The sequence below is a fragment of the Pelodiscus sinensis genome, chromosome 23 (assembly GCF_052426305.1).
Source record: "Pelodiscus sinensis isolate ZL-2025 chromosome 23, ASM5242630v1, whole genome shotgun sequence".
In the NCBI taxonomy this organism is placed as follows: domain Eukaryota; kingdom Metazoa; phylum Chordata; order Testudines; family Trionychidae; genus Pelodiscus; species Pelodiscus sinensis.
The window spans coordinates 10,508,707-10,529,986 of record NC_143074.1 but is presented as its reverse complement, the minus strand read 5'-3'; the positions used below and the strand labels follow the sequence as shown (position 1 = coordinate 10,529,986).

The following is a 21,280-nucleotide window of genomic DNA, read 5'->3' as shown; positions in this document are numbered from 1 at the left end:
AGAGAAACCCATAAGGGAAACTTGTGTCTCGTTGGAAGTCCTTACCCAGAGAGTTTATGAACAAATGCGGATGGGGTTCCATCCAAGCCCCCTGAATGATGCTCTTTTCCCGCTTGGCCCATAGAAGGACAAGGCTAAATGGGCTCCCTGCCAGCAGCCAAACATCAAGGTATTTTCACTGGGGAAATGCCAGCAAGGAATCCAGATTATAAATTGTTTTTCCAAATATTACTCCAAGAGCTTTTAAAAGTTTTCTTAATTTAGAAGGCTAATAAAATCCAGGCAGCCCCAAAGCATCTGCCAAGCTAGTTCCTTTTTTTATGTTGCACTAAAGGAAAATCTCACAATCCAATTTACTCATGTCCTTGAAGAAGCAAAGCACCTCTCCAGCTTCACCACAATCCCTAAATGAGCTTCAGGTTTTCCAAAGTCAGGTGTGAGGCCTCTGCATTGGCTTTGGGTCTATTTGTTTAGTCTCCTACTCCTGCTCCATTCTTTCCACCATAAAACCATTCTGACCTGACACTGCATTTTGCTGACCAAAACCGTAAGGCTATGTTTTATGAGCTGCTATGCTAAGAAAACTGTGTTCTTTGCAACTAATGCATTAGAATTAGTTTATGAAAGCAGAATGTGAGGGGTTAGTTAACCCCTCATCACTCCACTCGGTAATCCAGGTGGAACAAGCACCGCTGCCCCCTGCAGGCAATTTCTACTTTCATTCCCTCTCCTCCTTTCCCCTACATTTAGGGATGAGATCAATAAGCACAGCTGCCCTACTGCAAATTTAGTGCATGTGAAAGGTGATCAAATGATAGCCCTGGAGATGGAAAATATCTAGCCACAGAACTGGAAGGTGGGTAGTCGCATTGGAAGCTTTCCCCAGTTAGAGCAGGGCAAAAAATGGGATTTTTTGGTTTGCCAGCAATTAAAAAAATAAAAATTCATCTTGGGTTGAACAAAATGTTTTATTTCAGTTTCAAGCATTTGTTTTAAAATGAAAAAGGTAACGGAAATTCAGAAATGGAAAGTTATTTCAAATAAAGAATCAAATGTTTCATTTAAAAAAATTAAAATGGAAATGTTCCACGGGAGCGAGTTACTTTGCTAAATAATTCCGTAGTGCTGAATTTGCATATTTTGCTGAAAAAGGTTTCAGTTAGAAATTTCACTTAGCACTGCTCCAATGGCCACGGCCCCAATTCGGAGGTAGAGTTTTGTGCGCATGCACATGTCCGTTCACATCTTGACCTCTCTGCTGAGTGACCAAAAGAATGGCAATTACAATGGTCAGTTTTACAATGTCAGTATTTGCCAACTAGGAATAGCAATGACGCTCCACGTAAGCCATTGAACAATCTTCAGCCACTACCAGCAGAGCTTGTTGCATATCAGCAACCTGGAGGTGAAAGACCGTGAATCAAAACAAATGTATTAAATAGTAAGGAAGAAGCAACCAGGAGTCCCATGCTGAGGTGTAGTTAGTAAGCATCTCCAGGCTGGAAGGTCTCATCCGTGCTCCCTGAAATCCATTTATTTCAGCCTTCCCAGCTACATTGATGCTTCTTTGCAGGAGGGCAAAACAAAAACCAGAATTGCTTTAGGAAAAACAGAAATAAAAAAAGCTTCCACTCACACAAAGCTGTGGAATTTGCCACCACTAGAAGCATGGACACAATTAACAGTGCTAACGTGGTTGGGGTACTAATGGGGGGAAGTAAACACCAGTGGCGGGATATGGTAGAGAGGAATCTCACACTCCAGCACATGGTGGCATTCTCAGACCCATGCGCATTGCTGGTGACATCTGTGTGGCTGATGGCACCAATACAGAAGCAAACAAAGCAGATCCGTGTTAATTTCAAGTTCCATACAAAAAACAGGGAGAAAGGAACTCCCGCTCCAAATGCGTAATGGTTCACTTTCACCACCAAATGTGATCAGGCTTCCTTCAGGTTCACATAACATACACTAGCTAAGCCATACCTAACAGGTACCTCAGTTTAGCTCCTGCCCATTCTAGGATACGATTAGCTTTAACTGAAATAAAGATGGTATCCCACCTACACGCTAGGGAAAGAGTTGCATTTAGAGAAAGCATGTTCCAATGGGTAGGGTGCTAGTCTTGGGAGAGGCAGGTTTAGTTTCCTGCTCTGCCATAGACTTCTGGTATGACCTGGGGTGAGTCACTTACCCTCTCTGTGCTCATTTTCCCAATGGTGAAATGGGGATAATAGCAGTGTCCTGCCTCACAGCATGATGGGAGGACAAATACATTCAGGTTTGTGAGGTGCTCAGATTCTATAGCATTGAGGGATGTATAAGTACCTGAAATTGAAAAAGTTTAGAAAGGCTTGGCTACCATGTGTTAATTAAACCTGACCTAAGCCTGGCCACTTTTCTTAGTCACTACACAGAGTTAGAGGGTTAAAGGCAGTGTAGTCCCGTGCTGAGAAAAACAGAATGGGAGTCACAATTCCAGCATTCTAATCCCTGCTTCGGTCATGATTTCACTTGCGTGACCTTTGGCAAGTCACTTAATCTCAGTGCCTCAATTTACAAAACTGTAAATCACAAATAACAACTTGTTCCCCCCTCACTGAGGGTTGAGGCTTCATTAAAAAATTTGAAAACACTGGCATTTTAGTGTGAAAGGCGTCTGAGAAGAGTACTTACTGTTATTGATAGACAATCTTGCTTTAATTGACTAAAACCGAATATGTGCTTACCTTCCGACCAGGTGGTCCAGGAAGCCCACTCAAACCAGGTAAGCCCAGGTCTCCCTGTAAAAAGCAAGCATGCCTTGTTAGTTTTCAGTTGCTTTTATTCCCACTTGCCATATGGCCTTGCTGAAATTATTTGTCACAGAATAGAATACTCTGGAACTGAACAGCTATGATTCTTCTCTTAATTCCTCAGAAATCCACCAGAAAGAATTAATAGAAATGCCATTGAAAGATCATAGTAAATTCATATTCTCTATTAATTGGATCACTTAAACTATTGGGCTGTGTCTAGACTGGCAAGTTTTTCCAGAAAATCAGCCGCTTTTCCCGAAAAACTTGCCAGCTGTCTACACTGGCCGCTTGAATTTCCGGAAAAGCACTGATGATCTCATGTAAGATCGTCAGTGATTTTCCGGAAATACTATGCTGCTCCCGTTCGGGCAAAAGTCTTTTTCCAAAAGACTTTTGCGCAAAAAGGCCAGTGTAGACGGCACAGTACTGTTTTCCGCAAAAAAGCCCCGATCGCGAAAATGGCAACCGGGGCTTTTTTGCGGAAAAGTGCATCTAGATTGGCCAACGACGCTTTTCCGCAAAAAGTGCTTTTCCGGAAAAGCACCCTGCCAATCTAGACGCACTTTTCCGAAAACGCTTTTAACGGAAAACTTTTCCGTTAAAAGCATTTCTGGAAAATCATGCCAGTGTAGACGTAGACTTGATGAATTAACTGCAGCTACAGTGGAGATTCCAGTTTTTCACTAGCAGGGTTTTTCACCTCTTTTTAATTAGCTCCTTCAGCTGCATATTGCAATTGCAATTTGACAGGATATTATATAGCAATCTCCTGCCTTTTAAATGCAACATGAACAGCAGACATCAGCCACTTCCATCTGTCAAAACCAGCAGCCAGTTCAGAAACAACGACTAAAGTTGCTCAGCCCATAGCTCCAATTCAGATTGTTCTGAGAATAGAATGATTTTCCTTGTCTACACAATGTTGATTGATCTTTTCTTGGCTGCTTAGAAGGAGAGGTTTGTTGGTTGCCTGCACTCCTGGGAAAGGACTGAATTCAACCCGGATTAAACATCTTAGGAATGGTCTAGGCCCCTTGGAGCAAGTGATTTACATACCACATCCGGTTCCTTGTTGCACAGTTTTCCTTTCTCTGACTAGACTCAATGAAAGTTAGCATGGACTGTGACTAATTATTTCAGTCCTTATTTAACATGAGTTTGGTACAAGCAGCTGAAGAATTAGGAATTTCTCCAAACTTTTGCTGAAAGCTCTGAATTTCTACAAATACAGGCAGTCCCCGGGTTACATGGATCCGACTTACATCGAATCCCTACTTACAAACGGGGTGAGGCAACCCCACACTAGCTGCTCCCTCCCCCCCCCCAGATCAGGGAGACGCGGAGCAGCTTTTCTCAGCAGACATCTCAGCTTGAGAATAAAGGACTGAAGGAAGTGAGGTGGGGGAGAATAAAACTGAGCTCTGGAGAAATGTTTGGCTAGAGTTTCCCCTACAATATGTACCAGTTCCGACTTACATACAAATTCAACTTAAGAACAAACCTACAGTCCCTATCTTGTACGTAACCCGCGGACTGCCTGTACTCTCAGGAATGAGACCTTGTTAACATGGGCTAAGTGTTCTCTCAGCTTTACTCATGTTTCCATTAGATGTACTTTGTGAGAAAACTGTTACACATCTTTCTGGTAGATGCTTTCCATAATACACCCACTGTGGAGCAACACAAAAAATTTCAAGGGCACCTCATGCTGTTGAGTTGAGAATAATTTCAGTGCTCTCTAACTTCATCATCTTTACTGGGTTTGGGAATCTTAATTTAGGGACCAAAGGCACCTGGCTTCAAATTAATAGTTCCTTCATGGCCAATTCTTTCCATTAATGATATATGAATAGGAAAAGTGTTATGATTTATGAGGGAGGCAAAACAAATTTATTTGCATTGGACAGGAGTGATGAAGGAAGAAGTGTGCTGGCATTAATAAAAGAACAAATCAATCACACAACTGACAACTCCAATTGTTTTTCTGTTCATTTCAACATTTATGTGAGCCCTTATTATCAGAGATAAATAAAAATGATTCAATGTGAAACAGCAAAACTCAGATTAATTTATTGAGAAGATTTAGCAATAGAACCCCATAATAGATAACAAAGGCTAAATCCAAAAATCAGACCATGCATTTTGGTCTTGTATGGTTGGCATTGATTCTAATAGACTTCATTGGGGGAAAAAAATCCATTCTCACACCGCAGGGTGGGAGCATATGCAACCTACTTTCAGTACAATGATCTAGAGAAAAATCTCTCTCCCCTTGCCCTAGAAAGCTAGATGGGTCTCGCACTTAAGCTACTGGATACAAAATATCTACGTTGAGTTCCCAGCTCTGTTGCAAAATCTTTATGTGACCTTGAGCAAATCACAGACCCCAGCAGGGGCAGGGAATATGGGTCCACACCCAAGGTTCCAAGTACGTTAATACAGCCTGTGCTGAAACCAGATCTGCTGTGTTGTCCCTGCTATTTTTATCTGTGCTAGCCAGACTATAGCTAATGTGGGTATGCCCATGCAAGTGCAATGACAGACACACCCTACATCTGTCTGTTCTTCTGTCACCCCCATCTGTAAAGTGAAAAACTCCAAGGCTTTTTCTGTTTAGATTGTAATATCTCTGGGACGGGGACTGTCTCATACTAGAAAGTCTCAGAGGGATAGCTGTGTAGTCTGTAACTTTAAAAACAACAAGTAGTCTTGTGGCACCTTACCCTGGTCTAGCCCTTATTTCAAAATAACAAGCAGATCATCCACATTACCAAGCCTGTTATTTCAAAATAAGGGGCTGGTTATTTCAAAATAATAACTCCTGCTTTCCATGAGGAAGAACGCTTATTTCAAAATAGTTATTTCGAAATAGCGCTAGCATAGACCATGGGCAATTAGTGCATCTGGGCTGGGAGAAGCAGGCCCTTAGCCCCACCTACAACCCGGTTCCCTCTGCTGAGGCCCCACCCTCCCAGAGCATGCCCCCGCCTCCCCAGAATACCAGGGAGGGGAAAAGAGCATGCCAAGTGTGCTCAGTCTCCCTGGAGCACTGGCGAGAGGAAGAGAGGCGAAGAGGCGTGTGTGCGCTCCGGCTCCCCAGCCTCCCTGGAGCACTGGAGGAGAGGAGGAGGCCATGCGGCATGGCTCCCAGAGCACTGGGGGAGGGAGGAGGTTCTAGTATCCAAGCACAGGGAGGGTGGGCACTGGGGACAGCAACACTCCGCCCCCAGAACACCTACTGCAGGCATTCTGGGGGCGGAGTGTGGGCATGGCAATGCCTGGTGGTTTGGGAAGGCAAAGCCTTTCACCACCTAGGCTATCGGATGCCACTGCTGCTATTTCAAAATAACTACTCCCCAGAATCATTCAAAGTGATTACTCCCCAGTGCTCCCTGGGGCCCTTGTTTGAGGTAGCATGACCACATTAAGGAAGCCTCACACGGACTAACTTCAAGACTTTCTTGCACTGCAGACACGCAGTTTTGAAATAGTTATTTCACGAGTTATAATTTGGAAATAAGTTATTTTGAAATAATTTCCTAGTGTAGATCTGTCCCTAGAGACTAACAAATGTATAAATAGAATATATGAAATACATATATATAGTATCATGAGCTTTCATAGGCAGAAGCCACATTTTCCACTCCAGCTTCCAGCTCATCTGAGGAAGTGGGTTTTGCCTACGAAAGCTCATGATACTATTTGTATATATATTTGTTAGTCTCCAAAGTGCCACAAGCTACTTGTTGTCTCATGCAAAGTATAAAGACAACCACTAGCACAAAGGGTTCCCAACCTCTGTCTAATAAATAATAAAAATGATACTTACCTTCTCTCCATTATGAGCTTTTCCAGGTGAGAGCCCAGGATCACCTTTCTGGCCCTGAAACAAAGAATTAAGTTCATGACAATATTCGGAGAGAATGCTCCACATACATTTAGTCTTGCTTGAACTGAGGCTTTGAAGTCTAAAACTATTTTATTGTACCTCCTCTCATCCCCTCCTTCCAAACCTATTAAAGTTTTCTTACATGGTTCCACTTCATTGGGGCATGGGCTGGAGCTGGTTTTTAAAATTGTTCATTGCTGCTATAGCACTAAAGGTTTTTAACTATTTTTGGTTGCATTAAAATAGCTAGAGCAATATTTATTTGGAAGAAAGCAGTGCCATGATTTTCCATATTTACTGCATATTTGTGATTTCCCAGCTTCCCCCCGCCCAAGTTTTCCCCGTAAATTACCATCACAAAACAACAACCCATACCCATTGCCACTGTGAAGCAATATGGGTCAGCAACTTACTGTAGATGCTGATTTTGGATTTAACTGTAGGGGACAGATGAAATCACATGGGCTACAACTACACTGCAGCCTTTTGTTGGCAGAGATAATGCAAATGAAGCACTCATTAGCATTTGTCACAGTGTCATTTGTCGATGCTTTTTGCGGAAGAGGTTTTTGCGCAAAAACAAGCAGTGTAGACGGGGCCGTTTTGCGCAAAAACCCCTCTTGCGCAAGATCCTGTATACATCCTTTTTTGAGGCATAAGGGATCTTACACAAAAGGGGGATTTTGTGCAAAACAGCCCCCTCTACACTGCTTGTTTTTGTGCAAAAACCTCTTCCGCAAAAAGCATCGGCAGAGAATATGCAAATGATAGCACGACAAATACTAATGAGCACTTAATTTGCATTTTCTCTGCCAACAAAAGCCTGCAGTGTAGACGTAGCCATGGAGAAGTAGACTTATTAGGTGCTAGCAGTGGCAAGACTCAAAAGCAGTGACACTACACTCGTGAGAGAGAGAGATACACTGACGGGTGGGGATAGGGTACAGCATGACCTAGACAAATTGGAGGATTGGGCCAAAAGAAATCTGATGAGGTTCAACAAAGAGAAGTTCAGACGGAAGAATCCCAAGCACTGTTACAAGCTGGGGACCAGCTGGCTAAGCAGCCATTCTGCAGGGAAGGACCTGGGGATTACAGTAGATGAGAAGCTGGCTATGAGTCAACAGTGTGCCCTTGTAGCCAAGAAGATTAATAGCATATTAGGGTACATTAGGAGGAGCATTTACAGCAGATCTAGAGAAGTGATTATTCCCCTTTATTTAGCATTGGTGAGGCCACATCTGAAGTATTGTGTCCAGTTCTGGGCCCCCCACTATAGAAAGGATGTGGTTGCACTGAAGAGGGTCCAGCAGAGGACAACCAAAATGGTTAGGGGGCTGGAGCACATGACCTATGAGGAGAAGCTAAGGGATTTGGGCTTATTTAGTCTGTAGAAGAGAAGAGCGAGGGGGGATTTTATAGCAGCCTTCAACTTCCTGAAGAGAGGTTCCAAAGAGGATGGAGAGAGGTTGTTCTCAGTAGCGATGGATGGCAGAACAAGGAGCAATGGTCTCAAGTTACAGTGGGGGAGGTCTAGATTGGATATTAGGAAAAACTATTTCCCTAGGAGGATGGTGAAGCACTGGAATGGGTTCCCTAGGGAGGTGGTGGAATCGCCATCCCTAGAGTTTTTAAGTCCTGGCTTGACAAAGTTGTGGCTGGGATGATTTAGTTGGGGTTGGTCTTGCTTTGGGCAGTGGGTTGGATTCAATGTCCTCCTGAGGTCTCTTTCATCCCTAGGATTCTATGAGCAATAGTAGGGCTTCCAGACTAGCAAATGGAAGCACATCGTATCTTAAGTGTCTGTATTCTTAATTTTCCCTTCCCACAGCTGTGACTCAAGCTATAGGTTTCCTGTTCCTGTAGAGAAATCAGGATTTAGCATCAGGATTTTCAGAGGAGCAAAAGGGATTTGAGTGTCCAGGTCCCAACTAAAATTTCAGTAGGATTTGGGCACCTAATTCTAATAGATTCCTTTGGAAATCCCAGCCCAAAATCTTACCGGGAATGCATCTGGCCAAATGGGACACAGGATACAGAGAATTAATTGGAAGCATGTGAGAGCAAAAGGTTGGAACATATTAGAGTCTTCTGGCTATAGGTAAGGTTCAGCACATGCAACACCTTAGATCTATCTAGTATCTCCACTAGAACCCAGTATCTAACAGTCAGAAGTCTCAATTCTATGCCTCTATAGCTTCATCCTGTTTGTGATCTTAAGTAAGTTACAACATCTGTATGCACATTCATAAAATGGGCATCAGTTATCTATTGGCTTTTGACAGTTGTGAGAGTTAATTAATGTTTGTCAAGTGCTTTGAGATCCTTTAATCAATGCCGCGAAGGAGTATTATTAACCAGTGTTTCTCATTAATAGCTCAAAGGTCCGGTTACAGCAAGATGAGCCACAATTTCTCCTGTCACAGCCTCACTGTGACATGCTTATGTTGACACTTACATCCACACTTCCACACAGTGTAAATCTCCCTTTTCCTCTATCTCCAACCAACCATCCAACATAAGCCAACAGGTTTGGTCAGAGAGACTTCTTGGATGCAGATTGTAGAGAGTAGTGCTGATTTGATGCAGATGTATCTGTACAAATTCTGAATGAAGACTTCTGTTTGCCAAACAGTAAATTAAGTCATGCAGATAATCTCCCTTTGCTTGCAGCTGTTATCATTGCTGCAGTTCCTTTCTGTGGCACTCTGCTTTGCAGACCTCACAGCTGCTGGTGAGACCTGCTATCACTGGGAGCAGATGAATACAGTTGCTGTTAGAGTTCTTATGGAACGTGGGACATTTTTTATTCTGTAAAAGCAGCACTTTTCCCCTACAGGCAGATGTCTACACTTTATGTTCCCTTCCTGCTCACTTTTACTTAGGTTGGCCACTTTGCATTGTGTAAATTAAGTAGCTATTGCACTTCTACTGCATCTTTCACTGGATGATCTCAAAGCACATTAGCAAGGCACTGCCTTACTCTGTGCTTGTAAGGTCAGCCCCATTGAATCTATTAGATAGGTGGGTAAACTGCCAGACAGCAGTAGAGCCAGGAACAGAACCCAGGAGTTTGGATGCTCAGTTCCCCACTCTAACTAGCAAGCCCTATTGTTTTCTCTTTCAACTGGAAAAAAGTTTTTCCTATCTGTAAAATATCAGGAGTTGTGAAATTAAAATACTCCAACCCAGAAATCTGACTACTAGTGATGTTTTAAACATCAAAGTTTCTAGAGCCAAACCACACTCCCAAAGGAAATTGATACTCTCTGTATCATTATGGAATGGAAGATTTATTCAGAAAAGCCACTTAAGGAAAACATTTCAACCCAAAGGCCTCCAGATGAGAGAGAACATCTCCATTCCTGCTACAGCTTTTCAAAACACGCTTTGGTCGATGGAGAAACCCTTTCCACAACACCAACTGCTACTAGAACATCCCCAGATCTACGCCAAGTCATTAGGAAGTGTTTCTTCCCTCCTCAATCAGATAATAAGTCCACAAGCATGGTCTCTAGTGCCATAGAAGTCCATGTCAAACTGAAAGGTTATCATCATATTCATTAACTAGTCATGAAATTATCCTTGTTGCCAAAGACAACAAAAGAAATGCAGAGTGGCAAAGAGTCATTTAAACAGTTATAATGTTACAAATATCTGAGAAAAAACAATAGTTTGAATTCTCTGGGGGTACAAATGGGTGAAATACAGTGAATCTGTGCCGATTTACAAAAAAGGGAATTTTTGGCTCAAAATTAGATATGTAGTACTATTTTAAATACGGATGTCTATTATGATTGACAGAAACAAGATGGAATTCTTAACTTAGGGTACATTTTTAAAAAATCATTTGACAGCTCTAAAATGAAGTATAAACTTACAAGTGACTTTATATCATGCCATTCACATAGAGCCACACCCACCACTTGGTCAAATAAAATTAAACTTGAAGTCCCTAGTACATAATTGACTTCCTGATCTTATCAGTACCCTGTTAATTCAGCTGATAACAAGTATGCTCCTGGTTCTCTTCCTCAGTGACAGTGATTTGTTCTAGTCATATTTTCCAACTTGTATCTATCTGGGAAAGTTTAGTTTCCATTGTTGGATTGCTTGCTTTTTCCAAGCTACAGTAGACGTCCGATAATCCAGAACCTATGGGACCTAGGTGGTGCCAGATTATCAGATATGCCGGAGTATCAGGAGGTACTATAAGTATATACTGTATATAAAGTGTTCTTACCCCTTTTTATTATACATACTGTATACAGTATACTGTAATGTTTTAGTTTTTTTAACCCTTATTTACCCTTTTCGCTCAGTTCAGCTGCTGCCGCTGTTACCTTGTGACTCATTTTTTGCTGAAGCTCACTCACTAGGCTCTTGCCATTTTGATGCCGGACTATCAGGAGTGCCGAACTATTGGATGCCGGACTATTGGAGTTTTACTGTATTATTATTATAAAGTGCTATCTAGGGAAGACCTCATCTAGCAGCCGGAGTGTCTCTTACCAGGAATAACTAAGGCCAGCTCTACTTAGCCTGCCTATCTGCAGGGGATGGATTTTCAGAGAAACTGAGCACCTGCAGCAGCTCCCATTTACTTCAATTGTAGCTAGGAACACTCACTCCCCCTGGACAGAAGATCAGGTCCCAGATGTGGAAGCCCATCTGTCAAGATTAATGCAATGTAATGTGGATTCATTGCAAAAGTGAGAACTAAGAGTACATCTACACTGCAATGCTATTTTGGGATACCGGAGTAACCTGAAATAGCTATCCCGTGTCCTCACAGGAAGCTCGTTATTTTGGGCTCGCTATTCTGACATCCCTGAAAATCTCATTCTATGAGGAGTAAGGGACATTTTGGAATAGCACTTTATTTCAAAATTTAGTGCTGTGTAGACAGCGCCAAATGACGAAATAAGCTATTTCAAAATAGTATAGAAATAAGATATGCAATTTGCGTAGCTCAAATTGCGTATCTTATTTCGAGTTAAGGTGCAGTGTAGATGCACACTAAAGGTGCAAAATCTATTTGTCTCTCCTTCTTCCCACATCTGAAAAGCTGGGCTTTAAATATCAGACAAGGAGGAGGAGAGAGGAGATGGAAGAGATTTCAGGGGAAAGAGGAGACAAAGAAAGTCCTACTGTCAGAGTGCTCTAGACTGAGGTAGCTGTAGCACAACTGATGAAGAGTGCTGAAGAGCCCAGCGGAGCAGCCCAAAGAAGGGTGAGCAACAATAGGGGTCCTTGCGGGATGGAAGCGTGATCTTGTGGAGCATGATGTAAATATTGAGGGTATGGAGGGCATGCTTGGCAATGCTGCAGGGAGATTCACAGAGCGCAGGGTGAAGACCTTGCAGTCTTGTGTGTATGGGAGGTGCTGAACGATACTTTTTAATTATTCTCGTTATGTGTTCTCTTTCCTTCCTAAGGTCTCCTCTGGAGTTAGAAGGCAAAAGCTTTTCACATTGGCAGATACTTACTTTAGGTCCAGGTAAACCAGGGCGGCCAGGGTTTCCATGGGGACCAGGAGTACCCTAAAAAAATAAAATGAAAAGAGGCATAATAAATCTATACAAATCAACATCATTCAATATGGATGGTGCCAAAACCCCATATGTAAGCATGCTGACACTTTGAGGAAGTTCAGATCAATACCTAGAAATGACACAGGCCTTGTTTATACTACAAAGGTTTTGCTAACCCTGCAACGCTCCTGGTGGTGATCCAGTTCCCCAAACAATATAAGCTATACTGGAAAAGGAACTTTTTTTGGCCAATATAACTACATCTACGTGGGGAGTTTTGCCATCAATATAAGTCAGGATGGTGGTGGCGAGTTATTTACATTCATAAAGAGCATTGTTATATGGGTAATATTTTTAATATAGCCATCATCCTGAAACATCTGTAATGCAATTTCTCTGCTTATATGCTAAGGATAAGTGGCACTGTAAAATACCTCCAATAGATGATGTACAGCAATATATCCTTTTCAATCATTTATTAAAAGAATGCAACATGTTTTCCAAAAATTATTTAAGGCGTTATCTGGAATAAGAAATTAAGAATAGCTTATCCCGGGCCTTTTAAGATACATCTACACAGCACCATTATTGCAGAATAATTGACATTATTTCAAAATAACAAAGCAATTATTTCAACCTAATGTCAAAATAATGTCCAGAAAAGGACTTTTTACTCCGACTTCTGTAGCCCTCATTTTACAAGGATTTAAGGAAGTCAGAGGAAGCGTGCTCTATTTCAAAATAAGTGCTTTGAGAACACACTCAAATTTGAAATATGCTATTTTGACTTAAGTTGCACAATTAGCGTAGCTCAAGTTGCGTAGCTTCTTTCGAGTTTAACCCTGCTGTGTAGACATACCCTTACAGAGTAGATGAAACTTGCTACTTTTTTTGGCAGAGGCAATAATGCTGCTAAATCTCAAAATATATTCCTGAGATATGTGGCAATTTGAAGAGTCAGTTCTGAATATTTATATTTTGCCAACATGCACAAACTTCATGCCACCACTAGAAGTACTTTCATTTATCCTTGATTTAAAAGAGGAGAATAGATTGTTGAATAAAGAGAAAGTTATTTGGCTGCTTTTATCTCTGTGAGAGACTAATATTTGCTGTCATCACTTCTGCACATTTGGGTCCAAATCTTCCAGGCTGTGATTTCCAAAGGAGACTAATGCCTTTATTGGCTTTTGAAAATACAGCCTTAAAGTGTATTTATTTGTATTTAATGTAATAAAAACAATGTTTTATTCCATTTTCTTTTTATTACATCTTGTATCATGAGCATCTGTTGAGCCAACAGATTTGTTGGGGAAGAGTCAAAATAGCTTTTTTAAAGGTAAGTCATGCCTCACCAATCTATTAGAACTTTTTGAGATGGTCAACAAACACATTGACTGACAAGAGTAATCCAGTGAATATTGCGAACTTGGATTTTCAGAAAGCCTTTGACAAGCTTCCTCTCCAAAGACTCCTAAACAAAGTATGCAGTCATGGAAAAAAACAGAAGGTTCCTTCATGGATCAGTAACTAGTTAAAAGACAGGGAACAAAAGATAGGAATAAGTGGTTAGTTTGCAGAATGGAAAGAGGCAAATGGCAGTGTCCCCCAAGGGTCTGTACTGGGACCAGTACTCACCAACATATTCATAAACAATCTCAAAAAAGGGGCTTAGAGGGGTAGCCAAAGTTATCTGAAGAAGTTGGCTGTGCCCATGAAAGCTCATGATACCATCTACATGTTTTGTTAGTCTATAAAGTGCTACCAGACTATTTGTTGTTTTTTAGTTTTTCAAAAAAGGGGATAAACCATGAAGTGGCAAGGTTGGCAGAAGATACTAAATTACTTAAGATTGTTAAATCCAAAACTGACCACAAAGAGTGACACAGGGATCTCACAAAAACTGGGTAACTGTGCCACAAAATGGCAAGTAAAATTCAATGTTGATAAATGCAAAGTAACGTATATTGGAAAACATAATCCCAACTACCCATACAAAATAATGGGCTCCATTTTAACTGTTTTCACTCAAGAAAGAGGTCTTGGAATCACTATGGTTTGCTGAAAACAACCACTTAACGTATAGGAGCAGTTAAAAAAAGGTACAGGAGGCCCCCAACTTGCGACTGCCCGAGTTCTGACCCTCTACACTTACAACCATATTTGTAAGTGCGGAAGGGACTGAAATACCCCGACTTATGTCCTTGGCCCGCATTTACAACGGTGCATGGGAACCAACTGCGTTGCAAGTTGGCGGCCTCCTGTAATAGAATATTAGGAATAATTAAGAAAGGGAAAGATAAGAAGACAGAAAATATCATGTCGCTATATAAAGCTATGGTATGTTCACTCCTGGAATAGTGCTGTTTTCTGGTCATCCCATCTCAAAAAAGAAATATTAGAATTGGAAAAGGTAGAAAAGAATAGGGACAAAAATGCTTATGAGTAGGGAAAAGCATCCATATGGAGAAAGATTAAAAAGACCAGAACTATACAGTTTAGAAAAGAGAAGACTAATGGGGGATATGACAGAATCCTGTAAAATCATGAATGTGCAGAGACAGTGAATAGGAAGTTGGTAGTTATCTCTTCACATAACACAAGAACCAGATGTTACCTCATGAAAACAATAGGCAGCAGGTTTTAAACAAGCATAAGGAAGTACTTCTTCACACAATGTACAGTCATCCTGCAGAACTCATTACCAGGCTATTTGTGTAAGCCAAAAATAGGCTAATTTAATAAAAAAGAAATAGCTAAGTTCATGGAGGAGAGGGCCCTCACTGGCTGTGTCTAGACTGGCCAGTTTTTCCGGAAGATCAGCCGCTTTTCCGGAAAAACTTGCTAGCTGTCTACACTGGCCGCTTGAATTTCCACAAAAACACTGACTTCCTACTGTAAGAAATCAGTGCTTCTTACGGAAATACTATTCTGCTCCCGTTCAGGCAAAAGTCCCATTTGCGCAAAGCTTTTGCACAAAAGGGCCAGTGTACACAGCTCAGATTTGTTTTCCGCAAAAAAGCCCTGATCACAAAAATGGCGATCGGGGCTTTTTTGCGGAAAAGCGTGTTTAGATTGGCATGGACGCTTTTCCGCAAAAAGTGTTTTTGCGGAAAAGCATCCGTGCCAATCTAGACGCTCTGTTCCGAAAATGCTTTTAACGGAAAACTTTTCCGTTAAAAGCATTTCCAGAAAATCATGCCAATCTAGACGCAACCACTGAATATTAGCCATGATGCTCAGGGACTCAACTCTATGCTCTGGGTGTCCCTAAGTCTCTGAGGGTACGTCTAGACTACAGGCTTTTGTCGACAGAAGTTTTGTTGACAGTATCTGTCGACAAAACTTCTGTCGACAAGGAGCGTCTAGACACATTCAGTTCTGTCGACAAAGCAAGCTGCTTTGTCGACAAAACCCTGTAGTCTAAACACAACCCTACATGAAATAACACCTTCTGTTGACAGAACTCTGTCGACAAAAGGTGTTATGCCTCGTAAAATGAGGTTTACCAGCATCGACAAAACTGCTGAGTTCTGTCGACATTATGTCGACAGAACTCAGCGGGTAGTGTAGACGCAGGTATAGTTTTGTCGACAAAAGTCCACTTTTGTCGACAAAACTCTGTAGTCTAGACACACCCTGAATGCCAGATGCTCAGACTGGATGACGGGGACTGATTACTTAATAAATACCCTGTCCTGTTAGTTCCCTGTGAAGTGTCTGGCACTGACCACTGTCAGAAGACAGGATACTAGGCTAAATGGACCACTGCTGTGACCCAGTATGGACATTTCTATGTATACCATCCTATTTCACGGGGTGAGAAGTCTGACAGAGCAGGGAGTTGAACACAAGTCTTCCCGGTCATAGGTTAGTGCCCCTAATCATTGTACCACTTTCCTTCTCTGTTTCTGATTAAAGCATTTCCGTAGGTTTTGGGGGATTAAATACATGTTCAGAGCCACATAACTGTAAAGAAAAATGGTTCTAATTATAGAGGGATTAGTTTTAATGACAGAGTTTAGAGCAGCAACATCTCTATAACGTCAAGATCCTAAAGTATCTTCACACATCACTAGTTAATACAAACAGTTCAGTGCAACATCTAAAGCATCAATCCAGATTTAAAAAGAGAGTGCAATTCAGCTGTTATGCAAGCTCAGAGTCAAACATCCTGACTCAAATCCCGTTTTACATCTTGGTCTCCTTGTAGTGCATACTCATGCAATTTGTTCTCCATTATGATACAAGATAGAACTCTTAACCAGAAAGCTATGAGTAGCCATACAATCTCCAAAAGAGACTAGCCTATGTGGATTGACACTGATGCATCTTCCAATTGGAAATGTGGACTCTACGGCTATAGCTGCAGGCTTGTCATGCTGGGAAAAGAGACCTAGAGAGCATGATTTTCCTGCTTGTCCACAACTTTTTGAGTCTATAAGGTGCCACAGGACTCCTCGCCGCTTTTGCAGATTCAGACTAACACGGCTACCCCTCTGATACTTAACTTTTTGAGTGTTTATATCTCACCCTGCAGCAGAGCCTTTTGTCTCATGGATATAGGGCCAGCTCTCCTCCCGACTCTGACCAGGATTAGGATTGTGGCTCTGGGGCATATGGTGCTGTTGTAGATGGTCAGTACCCCAATCTGTCAGCGTATTTTTTAACAAAAAAGATTTCTCACTAAATCTGTGACTTTTACTATATTCACAAAGATTATGCCATGATTTTGTATTTAAAAATGCAGATTCATATCTGTAGCTCATCTGTGACAAAACTTGCAATCAGAAACTCATGGGCCAGCAAATAATGTACCTAATGCAGTTCATAGGTAGACTTTTCCAGCACAACGGTGGGGAAGCATTAGCCAAAGCCAACGTGGAAAGAGGATCAGCCTTCAGTCCAGACAAAGTTCTGCAACATCAGAATTCTCATGCTCAGTGATAAAGCTATGCAAAAAGATAAACACACCCAGGAAAAACCCTGGTGTGATGGCTTATTCCTATTCTGTTGAATTCAATAAGAGTTTTGACAGTGGGAGCAGGATCAGAGACATAGGGAGATGAATAGTACATGGGGTTAGCAATATCGAAATAGCATCCATCTTACTCAAAATCTCCAAAGCATCTCAGTCTGGCGTAGTGGGAAGTCCAGCCCAGTAAGCATGACACTGCAGTGATTAAAACCACAGCTTATGAGTGTCCTATTTAAGTGTCTAGTACAGCCATAAAGAGACATGGGCGTAGTCTGGCAATAATCCTAACATGGTAAAAAAACCCTGATTTTGATATGTTCCAACATGGTTAGCCCTTAATCTAAGATTACACCCACATTCTTGGCAGAGGAGGAAGATTCAGCATGGTACAACCACCATGGGCAAAGTAACAGAATGTACAGGACAGCATCTGCCTCGGGAGCTTTGAGCAATGCACTGGCAGGTTCTAAAATTTAAGCTATGCCACAATTGATAATGACAATGGAAGTAGCTGGTGGAACTTCAAACTCTACCCACTAAGCTCATGCACACATGCTCAGATCAGAGCTAAAAGGCTATATGGATTGTGTTCTGCCAATCGCTGAATGCACTTATTTATCTCCAATCCTACAGGCAACTTTTCACTCCTCTTTCATACTGCCTCACCATTAGCAACCATTCATCAAATCTGCTTATAGGCAACTAACTTTAATAAAACAACCTACCCCAGTGTGTTGCAACAATGAAAAAACCCTCACCATGCTTAACTTCAATGCACCTACCCTTATCCAAAACACCTGTGCCAATGCCACTCCAATCAAATCACTAATTGAGCTAATGACCCCTCTGCAATCTAATCAATCCTAAATATACCAGTGTGCGCCTCAGATGCTCGTGGAGCCATTCTATTATCTCCCGTATCCAGTGTTAGATACATCTACCTTTTCATTTACACTAATCCCAACAGCCGCTACTCAGCTCTTTATGCTTCTCTTTCAGCCATAATACGTGATCACAAAGGTTCGAACAGTCCAACTCTGTTTATATTAGGCTGGCTGATTTTACAACTCCTGCCTAGCAAATGTTCCAAATCAGAGGGAGTCCAGTAATAAACCAGGTCATCTTTCACCTTTAGCTCATGGCTGTAATTTTATGGATTGCAATAAACGAGTCACTAGCATCCAATAGCTGTGTGGCTGCTGATGCAACCTGGGTTTTGGAGTTGCTTCTTTGCTGCATGGGTACTGATCTCCCCACCGTCACAATCCGCATGCTTATAGGCAGTGTCAACAAAGTGCCCTATGATTCAATGAATATAGGGAATGGAGTACTCTCCGAGCCCTAACACTTATTCTTTTAGAGCAGAACTCAGGAACACAGATGCATAGAGTGTAACCTCTCTGGAGCAAAGACTGTGGTTTTGTTGTGTTTGTACAGCACCTCACAGAGCGGGGCTCCTGGCCTGTGACAGGGACTCTTATATGCTACCAGTATACAAATAAATAATAATGGGCTGTATGTTTGGTGGAGAACCAGCAGCCTCCCCAGTTTACAGTACCCTCCATCTTGTCCCTTTCACTCACACTTAAGACACAAAGAACTTATAAAAAGCCAATGCAAAGAAAAGCCCCTTCTCAGCTGCACAATCTCATCCTCACCAAGCCTTTGCCACTCCAGTAGGATCAGTTTTAACTACTCCCACCTGAACGAATCCTGCACAGAGGGAACTTCACCAATGGCATATTTATGACAGCTCCTCAGCAAATGGACCACATCAGACTATTGGCACTCTACAACTACAGCTGAAACATTTGATGCTCCCATCCCAATTAACCACCTGTTAGTTGACATGTTAACGGGCAGCTTCTTCTCGTCAAACCAACAGGCTCAGAGACATCCATCCTGCTATCAACACACACCTCACAAAGACAGTATCCAATCTGCCCTCTAGCTAACCATCGTGTTTTACTCAGCCTAACCCAGCTTTTACTACCCTTCCCTTTCAGACCATCAGGATCACCTCTCCCTAATTTGTATCTCCCATTCATAGTTGCCTTTCCAAAGATGAACAATGCCTACAGGTAGCTGCAACCTCTATTCATGCTCTTCTAGATTACACTCTACTTGTTTCCCATTCACTAAAAGGGTCAGTATAGCCTTGTAAGTATTATAACTACATGTCATCCTCATTATCCCACATCTCTCTTTTCTTTGCATCAGATGTGACAACACTGACTCTATCAAGTTAGGAGCTGAAATTCTACCAGCCCCTAGATTTATTCACACACGCATCCTTGGCTCACTCTCAGCACTGCTGAAACAATAAAACTCAGCAACAAGTCAACTTACATCTGAAGTCTTCCAGCCTCGTCACCAGAAATTCCATGGAAAGTTTCATCATGGGACACTGTTTTAATCATCAGCAGTTACCAGAGAATCAGCAGCATGGAAACAAGGCATTGAACACAATCCTTCAATGTGTTCTGAAGATGGAGTGGGGTGAGGTAGGGGGGTTCCCAAATGTGGCTAGGCTTGTAATCTGAATGGAATGTTACTCACGTGAAAGCCATCTACTTGTGAACCCCACAGTGCCAGTCAGTTCATCTCAGCTATGAGGGCAGAGATGGGAACCCTTTTACAGAAACTCTTTTATTTACATTGGTTCACAGCCGGCACACATTAACAAAAGTGCGACTGTGTGCAATTCCCACACACACATTAAAAAAAACTCATGTAAAATGCTAAAGAACTTGATCCAAAGGGACGGCGACTCATTGAAAACTCATTATATTTGGGGGCTTCACAATGTAAAGCAGCTTTTCTGCTCCTGACCTCCAGATTCCACTCTGACCTTTAGCTTAATGAAAAACGAGTAAAATATTTGAAATGAGGCCAAACAAACTGTTTCTTTAAACAATTCTACTTAGAAACTGGAAAACCTTCCTAGTGAAATGAGGAGTTTGGAACAATCTTTGCAGCAGACTAAAATTTTATCATCTTGGGAGGAAAGCCCCATTTTTTTTAAAAAAGGGGAGGGTTTGTGTTTTGTTTGTTTTGGTTTTTTTTGCAACCAAAGACAAAATGTAGCAAAGAAATGCTATATCAGGAGCTCAGAATCTTCTGAAGCTCTGAAGCTCATGGCATGATTGAGGTAAGAATCGGCGAATGCAATAGCACATTTGTACCTACTTCAACATTGGAATTTCTCCTATTTATTGTGAGGTTAAAATTAGTGCAGACAGTTTGCTTTAGACTTTTGGGTCCTATTCCCAGTTCTGCAACTGGCTGTCTATAAGACCCTGGGCAAATCAGTTTGCCTAACTGCAAAAAGGGGAAATTGCCTTTCAATGGGACTTAAGCACCTAAGTCACTTAAGCACTTCTTAACATTTTAGCCTGTCTGTTTCTTCTTCTACGGGAATGAAGCCAATGGCAAACTTCCCATTGGTTTCCACATGTGCAGGCTCCCTGTGCTACTCCAGAGTGTGGTTGTAAGGTTTAATTAACATTTGGAAAGTGCCGCATAAGCATTATTGTTGCCATTTACAGCACTTTTAAACTCTCTTTCTGCAGACCTCACTAAGCCAAGCACATTCTTCAGTGTAATCGAGCTGTCTGCACACAAAGGGGATAGCACTTTATAACAGCATAGTTAATGTGGAAGAACCTCCCCAGCTCGGATGCCGTTATGTCAGTACAAAGGTGCTTTATGCTGGTACAACTATTACCATTTGAGGAATCCTTATCTTTATAACTGCACCCAGCCTAGGGATTGTACCAAAAATATAAAAAGTTAAATAAAATCCCTGTATGCCCCTGCCTGAAGTAGCGTCATAAAAGCTTGTATGATATGGCAGCACAAACTACAGCTGGGAGTGCCATGCCTATCACAATTAAGTAACTGTCCAGGTCTACCCTACAAACTTTCACTATATCAGTTGGGGTGCAATTAGAGTCTGACAGCGATGCTGACAAGGGCCCCTTGTATAGCTGCAGTTATACACTGAAAATATTGTGCTTTGTCTTCTAGAGCTTGTTTTGGTCAGGAAAGCTGGAAATAAGGAGCCAGCATCATGAGACCT

The 21,280-nt window shown here is 41.8% G+C and overlaps 1 protein-coding gene across 2 annotated transcripts in view; it reads right to left on the bottom strand.

Moving 5' to 3' along the window:
• The window catches only part of COL27A1 (collagen type XXVII alpha 1 chain), a 296,056-nt gene that overhangs the window by 221,009 nt on the left and 53,767 nt on the right, over positions 1 to 21,280 (bottom strand). For both annotated transcript variants that reach the window (XM_014580186.4, XM_014580190.4), the window contains 3 exons: positions 12,177 to 12,230; positions 6,628 to 6,681; positions 2,730 to 2,783 (listed from right to left, as the gene is read on the bottom strand). In XM_014580186.4, coding sequence (XP_014435672.3) covers positions 2,730 to 2,783; positions 6,628 to 6,681; positions 12,177 to 12,230 — 162 coding nt within the window. The remainder of the gene's footprint in view (positions 1 to 2,729; positions 2,784 to 6,627; positions 6,682 to 12,176; positions 12,231 to 21,280) is intronic.